Genomic DNA, 16,611 nt, shown 5'->3' on the forward strand with positions numbered 1-16,611 from the left:
AGCATAATATGCCACTTTTAGGAGCACAATCTATAAAAGCCTACCCCCACCCCTTCCAGGTTGCGCCTCATAAAGAGGAAAACATTTAGATAAAGGATAACCTGCGATCAGGCGTTATTTTTCTCGCAGCGATAGGCTCGCACGGCCGTTCAACTTCTTTTTAAGAAAGAACTTTATACAGCTTGCGAACGCAGACGTATTTCCGGCTGTCGTTTCTCTCCGCAGCCGGGAAATACGTCTGTGTCCGAATATTCTTACCGGTTTCCCAGGCCCAATAGGCTTCCAAGTAAGGCCAGGTTACCAAGTGGTTTGTTGAACTTCTTCTTTGGCTTATTGCGTGAGAAAAGTAAAACATACACGTGCAAAGCCGGGTGAAAAATACATCATACCTGTTGTCGATTTCCATGCTACAACGGCTGTTCTTCTCAAGGGCACTCGTTAACAAGTTTGGCTTGATTCGACCGATAAACAGTGCAGTTAGGAACATTACAGGAAATATGGGTTCGAATAGTTCACCTTCAGCTGACGACAAATTCAATCTGATCACAAGAAATCTACAGGTATGGGCTTGACACGTTTATTAAGTTATAAATCGGCTTACACAGAAGTTTAATCCTCGCAAGTTTCTTGTGACTTTGTAAAAATGTAGAGTTTGACTGGTGAATTAGTTGTACCCCTTTCAGTGACGTCAGAGTTTCCTTTCCTTCCTCTTTATTAGTTGGGCTGAATTTGCATTTTATTATTATGAGGCTGTAAAGTTTGTGTCTTGGGTTATTCACAGTCAGAACTGGCTGGTCTGTTTGGTGGTTTTGAATATGAAATAGGCCTTTTACAAGAGTTTTCCCTAACAATTTAAGCTTACGACAACAGTTAAATATTTATAATTGACAGATTCAGATGCATATTATAATTACCCAGGTGATATGATTCTGACTGATCTGACAGAACAAATTGTGTTAATAACCAGGCATAACTAATCGATGATCAATGATATCAATTGGTAATCAATGAGTAATCGATGGTAATCAGTTGATTAGTCATTGATTATTGGCGATGATCAATGAGTAATCGATGAGTAATCGAAGCCCAAACATTTTGTGGCCTATCGATTACTCATCGATGACATTGATTACCCATTGATGTAATTGACTACCTGTTGATGTTACTGATAACTCATCAATGATCCATCGATTACTCATCGACTATTATACTATTATGCACAAAAATCACATTTCTTGCTTTCTTGTTTCGTTTTTTTTTTCGTTTGTGATTTTTTATCTATAACTGATGTTCCTGTGGACGAAATTACGCCTTCATAAAGGCTAAATAACCGCCCGGCATGTCGAGACGTGAAGTGCTAATCACAAATATAGAGGATTCTTAATTGTGCAATATTTCACTTTTCCAAATTCTTCATTCAATAACAAAAGAACAGGAACCAACCAGTCTGAAAATGAAACTAACAAGTCCGCTGACAAGAATCGACAACGTTCGGTTGATCTCAGTGTGCGGCAGGCTAGGTTGATGTTTGTCAGCAAAGTAAAACTGATTCGGCTTAGAGAAACAGCCGTCATAAGCAGTTACATTACGCACCGGAATGAGATGGTATCGATGAGGAATGAAATGACTAATCGATAACCAAAAATTTTGTGGCCTATTGATTAGTCATCGATTAATCATTGATCATCGGCAATAATCAATGACTAATCAACTGATTATCCATCGATTACCTATTGATTACTCATTGATGTCATTGATTTCATCGATTAGTTATGCCTGGTAATAGATACACCAGTCTGGCTGGCCAGTTCTGCCTTTCAGAAAAATTTAGAATCGTGCATGTACAGTGACAGAAGCATAATATTATGCTTCTGCGTATGGTTAATGTCCACACAACAAGGTTCAGCTTCCAGGAACTGCAGAACAGGGGTGGGGGGTGGGGGGGTGTTGGGGGGCTTAGTCCCCCAATATTTCCATAAACAATAAAGACTTTCTGAGAGAAGAGTCTCTAAAGCCCCCCCCCCCACTTCAAGTCACTAGTCAGCCCCCCCCCCCCCCCCAATAAGATAAATGTTCCGCGGTCCCTGGTTTCAGATACCAACTAATGTTAGAGTTGTTAGAACAAAACTGTGCTAATTCAAATTATGGCACTAGTTGATTATTGCACCATTCTTGTAAATGAGATCCCAAGATACCTCCTTAAATCTGAGATGCACAGAATATCTATTTTACCAGATTTAATGCTGTTTTACTAATAGGAAGTGATTGGCGAAGATCGTTTGAAGGCAATTATTCAGGAGAAACCACTTTCTTTGTACTGGGGCACAGCTACCACAGGGAGACCACATGTTGCTTACTTTGTGCCAATGACAAAAATTGCCGACTTTTTGAAAGCTGATTGTGAGGTATGCGAATATCCTTTGTGCCAATGTGGAGCATGAAAATTATGACTTGCATTGCAAATCTTAGTTGACTATATTTAATATGCTCTTTAAACAAACCTGTCAACCCTCCTGGTTTGGCCGGGAGACTCACGACCACCTCCCATAAATGACCACATTAGTTTATTATTTGGGGTGGTCACTTACGAGAGGTTAATGACTGTATTTGTTTGCAAATGGACACCATGTTTTCGTCAGGATCAATCTTTTTAAGTATAATAGTTATATATATTGCTGTATTTCTCTAGGTGACCATTCTGTTAGCAGACCTTCATGCATATCTGGATAATCTGAAAGCTCCTTGGGAACTTTTGGCCCACAGAGTCAAATACTATGAGGAACTGATCAAGGTTGGTCATGAAAATATAGTTATATTACTGGGTGGAGGGGGTATATTACACTTGTTTCCCAGGAGTAGTCAGCAGCTAGTTCCTCAGACAAATCAGAAAATTGTCACCGTAGGGGATTAAAGGCCTTACCATGGTTTTCAAAACGCCATCTTGACAGGTAGGCAACACAGTTAGAATTTACAGTGTTTGTATGGGAATCCGATGGCAAATACCTTTTACAAAAATTGAATTCTAGACTAGGCAAAAGTTTTTATTTGCCGAGTTTGAAGGATGTAGCTGAGCTAGGAAGTGTTCAGTTACGTTTTCAATTTTCCATACATTTGTCTATATTTTGTTCCGCAAATTGATGCGGTTCGCGGGAAAAATTATCGACAAATGTATGGGAAATTAAAAAACGTAACTGAACACTTTCTAGCCCAGCTACATTCTTTAAAATGGCGAATAAAAATTTTTGCCTAGTATCTTAACTTTACAATTCATAAGTTGTCCTGAGTTCAATTTTTGTAAAAGATGTTTGCCGTCCAATTCCCATACAAACACTGTAATTTCTACCCCCTTTGTCTACTCGTCAAGATGGCGTTGAAAACCGTGATAAGGCCCAGTATACTACTATTATCATTAGGAAGAAGATTTGACTGTACTGACCAGAATGTCATTAATGCAATTATACTGCAATTAAACTAGGTTCAAAAGGATTTTTCGGTTTTCATTAAAACTTTGTATTTTGTTTTATGTTCTGTCACACAGGCAATGCTGGAATCAATTAATGTCCCTCTGGGAAAATTAAAGTTTGTTCGAGGAACAGAATATCAGCTGAACAAGTAACTGATTAAAGAATATTTTAGTTCCATTTTCTACACTATTGGTTCTGAATTTTGGTGTACAGTTATACATTTGTTAACTACAGTATTTGTGTGTGTCTTTTGAGTACATTGGTTTGTATGAGGGATGTGACCAACAATATTTTTCTTTTCTTTTTGTTTCCCAGAGACTATGTTTTGGATGTATTCAAAATGACTACATTGGTTACCGAGGTAATGTGACTGATCCTTCGGAAAATGCATCTTGCAGAGTTTTAGCCGACTTTCATGGGTCTCACCATGCTTTGTCTGAGTCTTGATTTTTTGTCAGGCTGACAGTTTCAGGCTCGCAGAAAAGATATTTAGTCTAGGTGCTGACTCACAAAGTCTTGAGCATTTGCCACCCCTACCAGTGTTCAATTTAAAAGTGTCAGTGCTAAAATTATAAAATTAAGTCATCTTAGGAAGCTTAGATCTACAGTGTAGAAATTGCTTACGTTTGGCCAAGCCTACCTGATGTGGATCAAAAAAAAAAAAAAGAATTGTTTGAAAAACATGCAATAATTGATTGGTGCAACATTGGTTGTTTCACCTGCGCACAATTTAATAATAATATTATTATTAATAATAATAATAATTAATAATAATAATAAATATAAGTATTTGGAGCATAATACTATAAAATAAAAACAAACTTAACAAGATAAAGAAATGTAAACAACATTTTAGTGCACACCTCAAAACCAGGTAGCAGACCGGAAGACTTCCGCATTGTAATGTCGGAGCGATGTACAGTAACATTTATCTGCCCCTTTACTGTCAAATAAAATATATTTTTTTCATCTTTGAATAGCATGATGCAAAGAAAGCTGGAGCAGAGGTTGTTAAACAAGTTCAACATCCTCTTCTTAGTGGTCTTTTGTACCCTGGCCTGCAGGTTAGAACTTTCATTAGAATGGTTTTCACGTGAGTGTCGAAAGTAAATTGCGTTTGCTTTGGTTTTGCATTACTACGCTTAGTGATTGGCTTAAAAATCTCGCGCCACTTTCTCAGCCAATCAGAACTAAAACCAAAACCAATTGTGACTCGCTCGCGCACGTTTTCCCGCGCTTCGTGCCAGCTACATGTATTTTCTTCGAGTTTTGATTGGTTCACTGGATTGTCTGTGTCCTTTGTGATTGGCCAGAGTAATTACTTTGGTTTTTACGACACTCAATTGAAAACTGCTCTATTATAAAATTAATATACTTAATTATGAAATGAATATTACTATGTGTAAAATGAAGTAATTATTACTGGTGCTGTACAAGTGCCGGAGGGAGGTCCGAATGTAGCTGGAGGACTGTACGTGTTGTTCCAAAACATATTGATTCCACATGGATATGGAAGGATTATGTATACCACCAGAATTTCCAATGACCTTTTTTGGGGTGGATATGGATATTCCTGGAACTGTGCAGTGTTAAATGCAATAATTATAATTATTTTTAAACATTGACTGACAGGAATTGACTAACTGATCACTTGTACTACAGGCCCTTGATGAACATTACCTTAAAGTGGATGCACAGTTTGGAGGTGTCGATCAGCGCAAAATATTCACTTTTGCTGAAAAGGTTAGACAATGCTTACATGACTGTGTACATAACACTAGTTTACATCAATATTTGGTTTATGATTGGTTTGAAAAATGTACAGATTTGCATATTTATGTTCATCTAACCTGTACAGTCTGATAATTTGTTCAATTTTATCTTTTGAATTAAGCTTGTTTTAAAAAGCAGAAACATGTGTTTGATTAATTTATACAAGATGGTTGAAATTTCGGGCTTCTTTTTCTCCCTCCGATCTACCCTCCAACATTTCCCTAATCACTCTTGAAATACACATATGTAAGAAGACAGTTCAATGAATATTTTTTTCAAACACAATCACTATTTGTTTTTCAGTATCTTCCATCCCTAGGTTATACCAAGAGAATCCATCTTATGAATCCCATGGGTAAGTTAGGCCCTGTTCACACTTGGTGCTCAAGCACTTGTGCCCGGGCATGGACAAAAAAAGTCCGAAAATAGTCCCCATATTTTGGTACCAAAAAAATTACGAGTGCAGCATAAAATTGGTTTGTCAAGATGTTAATTCTGTCTCCTGAATGAGTTCAAACATCTTGGAAACTTACTTGGAAGTCTTCAGGAAACTTTGTTTATTTTTGGAAATGTTTGAAAAATGATCGGAAACGTTCGTAAGGCCTTCAAACAACAATTGGAGAATCTTCGGATATCTTCGGTCAGAAAATAAAAAGTTACTTCAAATATGAAAACCTGCTGAGTATTTTTAAGACAGTCTTAGCGCCCCACAATCCAAAACGCTCCACCGCCTCTGTAGTACTGTGTTCAGACACTGGAAACCAAAGAGCCCAAGTGCTCTTTAATTTAGTGCTTAACAAGTATTCTGGCATGGGTACTTGAAAAAATAGTGTATTCACATGAGTGCCCAGAGAGAATTGTACTTGCAAGCACCGTGCCTGGGCACCATTAATTTTGTCAACAAATCTGACTCTTTGTTGCATTTCATGTGTTGTTGAATAATGCTGATTGTGAATGTAAATGTTTTTAGTTCCAGGTCTTACTGGCACCAAGATGAGTGCATCAGATGAGGTGAGGTATGCTTATGATAAGCTAGTGCTTACTTTTATAAGCTACATAATTATACACTGAACATAAATGTTAATTAGAATAATATTAGTTCGTATAGTGTGATCGTCCGGGTGAGAGTAGTTCTGAGAAGAACTGTTGTTGGTGACTGACGTTTCGACAACCTGAGCGGAAGTCATCTTCAGAACACCTAAACGAACAGAACGCCGACATTCAGTTTACCAGGGAGATCGAAGAAAACGGAAAACTTCCTTTTCTTGACTGTCTGGTAAGCCGCGACAACAACAAAATACGAACTACAGTGTACAGAAAACCGACGCATACCGACAGATTACTGGACGAAACATCCTACAACCCGACTTCCCACAAAGCTACGACTATCAAGACTTTGACGAGACGAGCGCAACTAGTTTGTGACACACCAGACAGTTTATCTGACGAAAACAAATACCTTGACCGCGTTTTCCACAAGAACAACTACAATACTGACTTTATTAGACGCAACACTCACAGAACTACTGAAACTGACAGAAATCTGACATCTGTTACTACAGCGACTTTACCCTACATCAAGGGCACTTCTGAGACTATTGCGCGGATCCTACAACCCTACAATATCCGTGTAGCTCACAAACCTATAACAACGTTACGACATTTACTGACCAACGTTAAAGACAGGGACGAACCTAACAACAGACAGGGAGCGATTTATAAGATCAAATGCTCCGACTGCCAGGCCTCCTACATCGGAGAGACCGGTAGAAACTTGACCACGAGACTGACTGAACACAAACGAGCGACGAGAAATGGTGATGTCAACAATCACATTTCTGAACACCACCGACTTACTAAACACAAAATCGACTGGGACTCTGCTGAATGCTTAACCTACAGTACTAACTATTTTCAACGACTGACTCTGGAAAGCTGGTACACAAACTTAGAACAGAAGCCTATCAACAGATGTCAACAACTACCGGCACCTTACAAACGACTTATTCACGACGAAAAGAGAAGCGACAAACGAACCGCCAACAGAACGACTTAATTTGACTAACAATAGACGGAACAGAACGACTTAATTAGACTAACAATAGACGGATCGAAACTGACCAATTACTGATGACAAACTTTACACGAGTCTTACAGCCAATAACATCACGGCTTAACTGACCAATCAGCTTCAACGGACCAGACTTATAACATCATCGACTGACAACAACTTTTCACTTGACTCTGAAGATGACTTCCGCTCAGGTTGTCGAAACGTCAGTCACCAACAACAGTTCTTCTCAGAACTACTCTCACCCGGACGATCACACTATACGAACTACTGATACTCCTGGGTTCAAACCATTTACTTTATTAGAATAATATTGATAACAACTCTATTTAACTTTTAGTTTCATCAGACGAGCATTAGACTGGGGCCAGTAAACATAGCAAATAACATAGATGATTAATGGTTTATTGTGCATAACATCCTTTACAGTTTTATGTGGTATATATGTGGAAAACAAATTCACAATAAAATGGTTCTCAAATTTGCAGCCATTCTAAGTATGAATTGACCAAGGTGTTTAAATGTTATTTTTTTTATTGTTTACTTAAGGATTCAAAAATTGACTTATTGGATGGTGCTTCTGTTGTCAAGAAAAAGTTGAATAAGGTCAGTAATGATTTGAATAATGTCTTGACATGTTTTCATTGATTGTACAAGTGCATGATCATGACTCCACATCAAGAATCATTATCAGGGCCATCATGATAAGTAAGTAAGTAACGTGACTAACTTTTCAGTTTACTGTGGACAAACAAAGGGTGAAGGCATACAAGCGTGGGTCTTTGTATACAGAGACATATTAAAGGACGGGAACTCTTTTGGTTTCTTCTTTTGATTTGATTTAAGGTCATTGCCCCGAAATAGAACTGAACATAGATTTTCATCCAAACTTTGCCTACTTGTTGATTACCTTAAGAGGACTTAAATTTTGAAATTAAAAAGCAGGGTCCCCATATTCGTTTATGAGCACGCGGACCTTGTATATACCATATAATTCCTTAATAATTCCCTTGCGAGTACTGGCAAAGTACACATTTCCAGTGATAATTTATTTTTCAAACATAGGAATTGATCTGTTTTCGTTCTACAGAAAGAACTTGATCGCTACACCCAAAATGTGAGAAAAAATTGATAGGTCACCATACTCGTTTACGAGAAAAAGACAATTTATTTTTCTTGCGGACTAGGCCGCATAGAAAAAAGCCGCCATTTTGTTTATGTGCACGCGCTAATAACATGTAAAATTCTGTGCAGAAAGGATGCGGAATGCAATACAGGGCAATGACCTTAAGCTTAATTCCTGGGCAAAGCTTTTTGTGTACTGCAATTGGTCACCAATGATATTGGTGTAATTTGTTTTAATAATGTAATTTAAGTGACGTCTAGTTTTAAGCAAGGAAACGTGGCAAAAAAATGACATATAGTGTGAAAATTAGGCAATGTACGGTACTTTAAATTCACCATTCCCTTCCCCCATCCCTGCTACAATGTCTTAGGACAGGCTCAAGTCCTACCATGTGGTGTTTAAATTTCCACCCTCTGGCTGACCACGAATATTAAATTCCCTGCTACAATACTCTCTAGTTCCTTTGATAATTGCTTGGTGTTCTGTTGTTGTGTTGTCAACAGGCATTCTGTGAAGAAGGCAACATTGAAGAGAATGGCATTCTTGCTTTTGCCAAGTTTGTCATCTTCTCAGTTTTGGAAACAAGACATCAAACAGGTTGGTAAGACAGACCACTGCAAAGAAATGTTTTATTAAATGCTATAAAATAATACACACATAAAACATTAGCATTTGTGATTGACGGCATGCAAAATCTACTATAACTAAATGTGGCCAAGGCACTGTTTTGTATACAATGTAGATTTTCAATATAAGGTCTTTTGTCTTCTTTATTATGGCGCGTCGGGACCAGCTCTGTCGACTTTGTCACTCGTTCTCCACTTCTAGACCTAAAAAGCTCGCTTTGCTTGCAAAAACTCGTGAGGTCGACTTGTGACAAGTCTATGTTTTGTGATTTAAAATTAAATTTTTGTCTCCTTCTTTTGTAGAGTTTGTAATTGAAAGAACAGAAGAAAATGGAGGAACAATTTCATTTCAAGACTATGCATCCCTTGAACAGGCTTTTGCCAGAAAGGTGAGTCATACACGTCAGAATTTCTCTCTATTTATCGTCATGTTCATCAGTGGGTTCGATGAGGATAAGTAAGTAAGTAGTATCGTCATGTTACTCCTACAGCTCCTAAGAGTTTGGTGAGTACTAATTGTATCGAGATTGCCTTCCTGGGAATGTACTGATGTTGTAGGAAGAAATTTAATTGTGACCCCTCTTGACGTAATAATTGACGTGTGATTTGTTTGCCTCATCAGGAACTTCATCCACTTGATCTCAAAAACGGAGTTGCAAACTTCTTAAACCAGGTACGTGAAGACATGGTTTTATTTTTTCTTCTGCTCTAAAGATTGCCAAAGTTCAAATGGAACAATTTTTCTATTTGGACGAAGAGCAAAACGAACAGCAAAAAACAGCAAAAAAATACTGCTCTACCACTTTCTTTTGTAATGAGTGGTCACACACCAGGGTTTCCATTTATAAAAAAAATATATGGTAAAATAGAGAGTGGGAAGTTAGAGAACAAAACTAAAGCACTGAGTCGCTGTTGTTTTTCTCCCAAAGCTTCTTGATCCCATTAGAAAGAAGTTCCAAACTCCAGAACTGCTGAAGCTAACAAAACTTGCCTATCCTGAGGCTAAGAAAGCAAGTAAGTATGGCGACTGGAAGATTAGGCAGTAATACTACACGCACAATTCAGTTTCCTGCGAATGTGAAAGTGTCTTAATCCTATTCAGACCGGGCTTTTTTGGACCTTCTCAGACCGGGGGGGGGGGGGGGGGGGGGCTTAAAGTAATCACCATGAAAGTTATAGGATGTATTATACGTCCAAAACTCTTTCTTTTGGTATACGTCACGTGGGATGGTGACGTCACATCACGTGACAATTACATCATGATGTCAAAACAGCCGTCATATTGGATCCGCCATCTTGGATTTCAAAATTCTTCCAAAATGCCACAAAACCACCCAAAATCACTGCAAAGTACTCAAAATGAACAGAAACACGCAAAATTACAAATTTGGGAAAACATGCCTGTCAAAATGTCGTTGCCATGGCGATGTCAAGTTCCTGACACATCATCCAACCCTACCAAATTGTTGCCAGATAAATTTTAGGAAAACTCAGAAAGTTTTGCAGCGTTTGGTTAAATCTTAAAAAAGTTATAAAAGTTCAAAGTCAGCGCGGGCCTCAAAAGCCCCCCCCCCCCCCCCGGTCTGAATAGGGTTAACGTTGTATGTTACCACGTAGTGTCCGCTTTCTCCCATCTTACATTTTGATTCGTCAAATTAAACAGAATCAATTACAAAAGTTGTAGAAAGGATGTCAATTAAGGTCGTGTCGCAACAGTTTTGCACATACCACTGACATAAGTAAGGATTCTCTTCTCTCTATATATACTGCAAAGCTGTGCTCTTAGAATAATTTCCAGGTGCCTGAATGCTTTTATGTTAGAAATCTTGGGTGACCAGGTCATACAAGCTTTCCTGATAGCAAAATTTTACAAGTCGCCCAAAGACAAAAGTTGGTCCGTGACCTGAAGCACCCAGGCTCTGCTAGAGCACAGTTAACAACACTTGATGTTTTTTTTCCCTTGCCCTTCCTTACACCCTTGCCACAACCAAGTGTAGTAAACAGTTATTATTGGTGAGGAATACTAATTACTGCTTGAATATCATTTGAACTAAGAGTGACTAATTGTCAAACATCTCACTGTTTTGTGTTCCAGAGGGTGGTAAAGGAGGTGCATCAGCTAACCCTGATAGAGGTGTTGATCCGTCAAGATTAGACTTGAGAATTGGAAAAATATTGTCAGCAAAAAAGGTGAATATGTTGAGAAAGGCGATTTCTTTTTTCGTGGGAAAGTGTTCTCCAGTACATGTATCAGTCTCGTTTGAAATCGACGATGAATCGAAGTGTTCCCATACGGATTAATCACAGCATTGCTAATTACATTAGATCTGTACTTATAATAAAAACTGCTGGTGTAGTTTGCTCTGTGTTGTTTGAAAAGTACGGTAACCAAGTCAACTGAAACGTGAAGATGCTAGAACGTGGACAGTTAACATCAATAAAATACTTATTGCAATTGCAACAGCGCTTTGCATTTTGTTGAAATTCTTCTCTCCTCTTTTGCAGCATCCAGATGCGGATTCGTTGTATGTTGAAGAAATTGACGTCGGAGAAGAAAGTATGTTTAGTCAACACGACACAGTTGATCAAACAATGCTTCTAACGCGAAGATGAATTCAGTTATATAAAGTGTTTATATCTATAAACATTAAAAATAAGCTGTTTGTTCTGCTGAATCATGTGCTTGTACATACACTTGACAACAGCAACGTTCCCCACCCTGCCTTTTTTTACAGGTTTACACGTCTTCAGCTCTAGCGTAGTACAACGTTTAACTATAACTGCTTGGCTAATCGTTTTCCTCCATATTATAGCAACAAAACAGTGTAATCTTCATCATTCTGTCGATGTACTTTTCATCTTAACCTTAGCACTCTGTAAAGGTTTACCTTCTCCTTATTTTTCTCCCTTTTAACTCCTCCCTATAATACTACAAAAATGTCACTCAAAATCAAGACAGTCGTAAGTTTTAATTCAAAAAAGGGAAGCCTTGATCTAAGTGGCCCATACTTCAACTTGCCGGAGCTTATTCTGGTTTCTGTAACATTAAGAGGCTAGGAATATTTCTACCCCCCCTGAATGAGATGCTAGTCCATCGCAGGGTACCCCCCCCCCCCCCAGCATTATGTCGCCGGTACCTATTTATACCATTTGGTGGAGAGAGGCACTATGAGAGTAAAGTGTCTTGCCTAAGAACACAACACAGTGACCCTGGCCAAGCCTATAACCCAGGACCGCTCAGTCTGGAGTCCGGCGCACTAACCATTGGGCCACCGCGCCTCCCAAGTTTTAATGGTTTGAATATTATTTTTTAGAGCCAAGAACTGTAGTGAGTGGTTTAGCGGAGTATGTTCCTTTGGATGATCTTCAAGACAGACTTGTTGTAATGATGTGTAACTTGAAACCTGTTAACATGAGAGGTGAGTCTACCATGTGTACCTTGGTCAAACAGCCTTTTATTCTCTCCTCTTGAAATAAACCGGGAATAAATCGTTTCCTCGAAAGTCTCTTCGAGTTATGAATATTCGAGATTGCCTTGTTCCTCGATCCTCGAGACTCGAGACGCGAGGATCGAGTCGAGACCGTCAACGTACATTTGAGCGGTACTGTACATAGAAACAACTGAAGGGAAATCGGACTATCCTTTTGGCAATGCCCAGTTCTCTCAATTAGTCACGCCTGCAGGGAATCATTGTAGTTGTTTTTAACAAACTAATCCCAGACTTAGAATTCAAGTACCATGAACCTCTGCAGGCGCGTCTCATAGAGGTAATTACTCACAATAGTGTAAATTGACAGTTGTTATCACAAACGACTCCGTTCAAGGCACATTATTTATCCTAAGGTTTGCTTTGAAGTGGTTGCTTCTCCTCCTAGTCCGAATTAGGAGTTGTAAAACTCTCTTTTAAAAGAGTGATTTATGAACGACGTTTTGTAATATCCACTGCAATTCGCCATAAGATATCCGTTATTGCAGTTAACATATTTTGTTGTATGTTATAAGGCATCAAGTCAGAAGCGATGCTTATGGCGGCATCCATAACAGGGTGAGTTGACGTAGAACTTGGTTTTACTTATTCGTGTACACTTTTGTCGAATTTGTTGTTTCTGCGCCTATTAATAACTCTGCTCAAGTCAAAGTTAACGCTTTCCGCTGCCATCAATCATCTAAGCGGACCTCTTAGGAAACAGAAGCGGACCCCTTATGAAACAGAAGTCCACTTCAACTACTTCACGTCTGTCGGTTGTAATTTTTAGATTTCGATTAATTTCGTTTGTTTCTGTAAGTCAAGGTTCGTTGGCTGTCGCCAAAAAGCGCTGAGGGCAGCAAAAAATGCAATCGTTAGGCGTAGTTAACCTAGCTCACTGTTGAGAATAGTATGGTGACTGATGAAAAACGTGCGTTTTTATTTGTAGCTCTGATGGCAAGCGACAAGTTATCCCTCTGTGTCCGCCAGAAGATTGTAAACCTGGTGACAGAGTTGTAGTAAAAGGATACGAGCATGAAACAGCGGGAGGTGAGATAACTGTCGCTTAGTCTTAACTGGCGCACAATTTCCCCACACGACAAAGTAGGGGTGCTACTACTGGAACAGTTGACAAATTCTTATTCCGACGTTCCTTAATTCAATCTCGCATGCAGAAGCTGGCTTTCACCAACAAATAAAGTTAAACTTCTTAAAGTGCCTATGAAGTGAAAATTAATTAATGCTTATTTGAAAGACTTTTACAAATAACCAAGAATGGCGTTTACCGTTTTGAAAAATCTTCTTTCGTTTAGGAGATATTCACGTTTTTATGTTATGCAAATGAGGAAAGTGATGACGTCATAAATTGTTCCACTAAAAGATAGATCACAAAATCAAGGATATCTCTGAAAATATAAAGGTGATATTTCTGAAACTTGGCATCAGTAGTAACCTTCCTTAAAGGTACAAGATGGCTCATACTATGATGTAACCATGGCAACACTCTTGGTTCCAGGCTCTTTCTGTCATAAACCAAATATCTAAATTTGCAACCCTTTGAAGTGGGACAGAGGGTCCAGCTTGGAACACACATAATGCCCTATTATCCTAACTCTCCACATTAGCTTGTTGGGGGTGGATCACCTTTGATTAAGCAAAAACTGGGGATATCAGTATTAATTTAAATAGGTATTTGCAGCAAAACTGTTGCCATGACAACAGCACGACAGGTGTCATTTTTTGTCTTTTGTGGTGTACATTAATCGTGCCAAGTTTGAAGCACACAGCTCAAATATTCCAATAGATATTCTTGATTCAATGCTTCATCTTTTTGTGGAACAATTAATGACGTCATCACTTTCCTCATTTGCATATTATAAAAACGTAAATATCTCTTAAACGAAAAAACATATTGCAAAAAGGAAAACGCCATTCTTCTTTATTTCGAAAAGCCTTTAAAATAAACAGCAATTATTTTTTACTTCATAGGCACTTTAAGGTGCATGTTAGCAAAGGTAGCTAGATTGATTTTTTTCCCTAAATGTTGTACTTAACATTACAAGTTTTGAGCGTATATAATTGTTTATCATAATATACCATATTACATGAAATAATGGTTTGTTTCTTTTTTTATCATTCAGCCCCAGATGAACAACTAAATCCAAAGAAAAAGATTTTTGAGACAATAAAGGTTTGCTTGATTTTACTTTATATCCTTCCGACTTTTCAAACCAAACAATATTTCCCTTTTAGTCGAAAAGCGGACCTTGAAAAAAAGGAAACCATTTGCTGTGTAGTAGGAACTCAAATGGTAGTGAAGTAACATGAATTGGGAGCTAGTGACTCGTCATGATTAGATACATGTATGTCGATGCGACAAACGGAAGTGTTTACTGTTGGTTTCCACACTTCTCAGCCAATCGGAACCGGCTATCGCAGGTGCAGCCCATCGCCGGGCACGTGGGGCCAACGTGATCCTTCCACCAATCAAACTAACTTGAATTTTGATTGGTTAAGTTTTTGCATACCAACAAAACGATGTCAAAAAGTGATTTAAAAATCGTTTTTTTTTTAAAGTAACAACACCTTTTCCAGAGTTTTTTTCAACTCCTCTAAATTGCAATTTTTACTTTGTCACACAGTTTCAAACAACACTTATCTATTTTTCATCTGTTTATTTTTTTCAGCCTGATCTTTGTACCTCTGAGGAGGGTGTAGCTGAGTACAAAGGAAGCCCTTTTGTAACATCCGCTGGCCACATTACTGCATCTCTCAAGAACGCGCAAATTAGTTGACGACTCTTCGTTGTGAATCGAATTAAAAAGTGGAATCGTTTATTACAATCAACAGGCAGCAAGAAATGTCGTCAGAATTAAATTTCATCCCAACGTGTAGTTATTTAGTTATTTAAATTTAGTGGAGACTTACTGAGAGTGAACATGTCTGTTGGTTTCTTGTAATGTTTGTTGAGGACACTCTTCGGATTTAACAAATTTCATATTTGAGATTTTACCCTTAATTGCCATTTACTCAAAACAGCAACATGAGTTGCTCCTGTTGACAGAAATTTTGATATTTGTTATTTTGGGGAAATTTCCAGTAGTAAATGCTGGAACGTTAAAAGTGAACGATGGTGAAAGTTCTTTTATCCGTTGGGCATAACAGGCCTTAATTTCTTTGTTCTCTTCAATCGAAGAGCCTGGGAAAGGGCTTTAGCAAGATGTATGTTAATTCCCCATTACTGCGTTATTCTGGTAAAGGTTCAGTGAAATTGTCACCAATCCTCAAACCTGAATTCTCAAAGTATTGTAATAAACTGACTCAAGACAATTCATCCCTGGTGTTCAATTTCTTCCTTTTTACGACCTCTACACTAAACGTTTCCTAATGAGATGTTTGGAGATGGCGTTCAGAGCCAACAGATAAGTAGCAGAACCTCTCTACTGCCTCTACATAGAGCCCCAGGGGGGTACTCCAGCTTGTAAATGACAGGGATGATCGAATGGAGGCAAAACTCAGGACCCCAAAAATCCCTAAGTCTTCCGACATTACCCCCCAAAAATCCCTGTATCAAAAATAACCCCCCAAAAACTCCTTTGTCAAATTACCCTTAAATTGCCAGGAGGGGCAATAATATAACACAAAGAAAATCAAAAAAATTAAACGCTAGTGTTTGTTCATTCATGATACCATAAATACGCCAAAGGCCGCACCAAGGCACTTCAGTTCGTTTTCAATACCCCAAAAAATCCCCTATTTAAATCAAGTCACCCCCAAAAATACTTACCAAATTTTCCAACCCAAAAAAATCCCGCAATCGAAAATTTCAACCCTAAAAAATCCTTCGATCATCCCCGTCATTTACAAGCCGGAGTACCCCCCCCCCCCCGGGCATGGAGCTTTTCTATTTACACTCTGCGCACGATATCGGTGTCTTACTTTAAAAAAAAATTGTATTATTTAAAGACTGCATGCTGCTGGGTTGTACGTTTTATGTTTTGTTGATGTATTTACAGCTTCGTAAAGGAAAAAGTGGAAGAAAAAAAAACTGGGGGTGGCTAGCCCTTTGGATTTCACCAAGCCG

The 16,611-nt window shown here is 38.5% G+C and overlaps 1 protein-coding gene across 1 annotated transcript; it reads left to right on the forward strand.

Annotated features, from left to right (window-relative positions):
• Positions 1–305: 305 nt before the first annotated feature.
• Positions 306–15,861, forward strand: LOC144655973 (tyrosine--tRNA ligase, cytoplasmic-like). Its single transcript, XM_078516174.1, has 21 exons — positions 306–560; positions 2,259–2,405; positions 2,690–2,791; positions 3,539–3,612; positions 3,780–3,825; positions 4,445–4,528; positions 5,127–5,207; positions 5,541–5,592; positions 6,208–6,248; positions 7,858–7,914; positions 8,938–9,031; positions 9,364–9,449; positions 9,683–9,733; positions 9,990–10,074; positions 11,156–11,250; positions 11,566–11,617; positions 12,375–12,479; positions 13,064–13,106; positions 13,477–13,577; positions 14,669–14,718; positions 15,215–15,861. Exons 1-21 carry the CDS (start codon positions 405–407, stop codon positions 15,320–15,322), a joined length of 1,710 nt encoding a protein of 569 aa, XP_078372300.1. The 5' UTR covers positions 306–404; the 3' UTR covers positions 15,323–15,861.
• The last annotated feature ends 750 nt before the right edge of the window (positions 15,862–16,611 follow it).

The sequence above is a fragment of the Oculina patagonica genome, chromosome 6, assembly GCF_052425735.1.
Source record: "Oculina patagonica isolate OP01 chromosome 6, crgOcupat, whole genome shotgun sequence".
In the NCBI taxonomy this organism is placed as follows: domain Eukaryota; kingdom Metazoa; phylum Cnidaria; class Anthozoa; order Scleractinia; family Oculinidae; genus Oculina; species Oculina patagonica.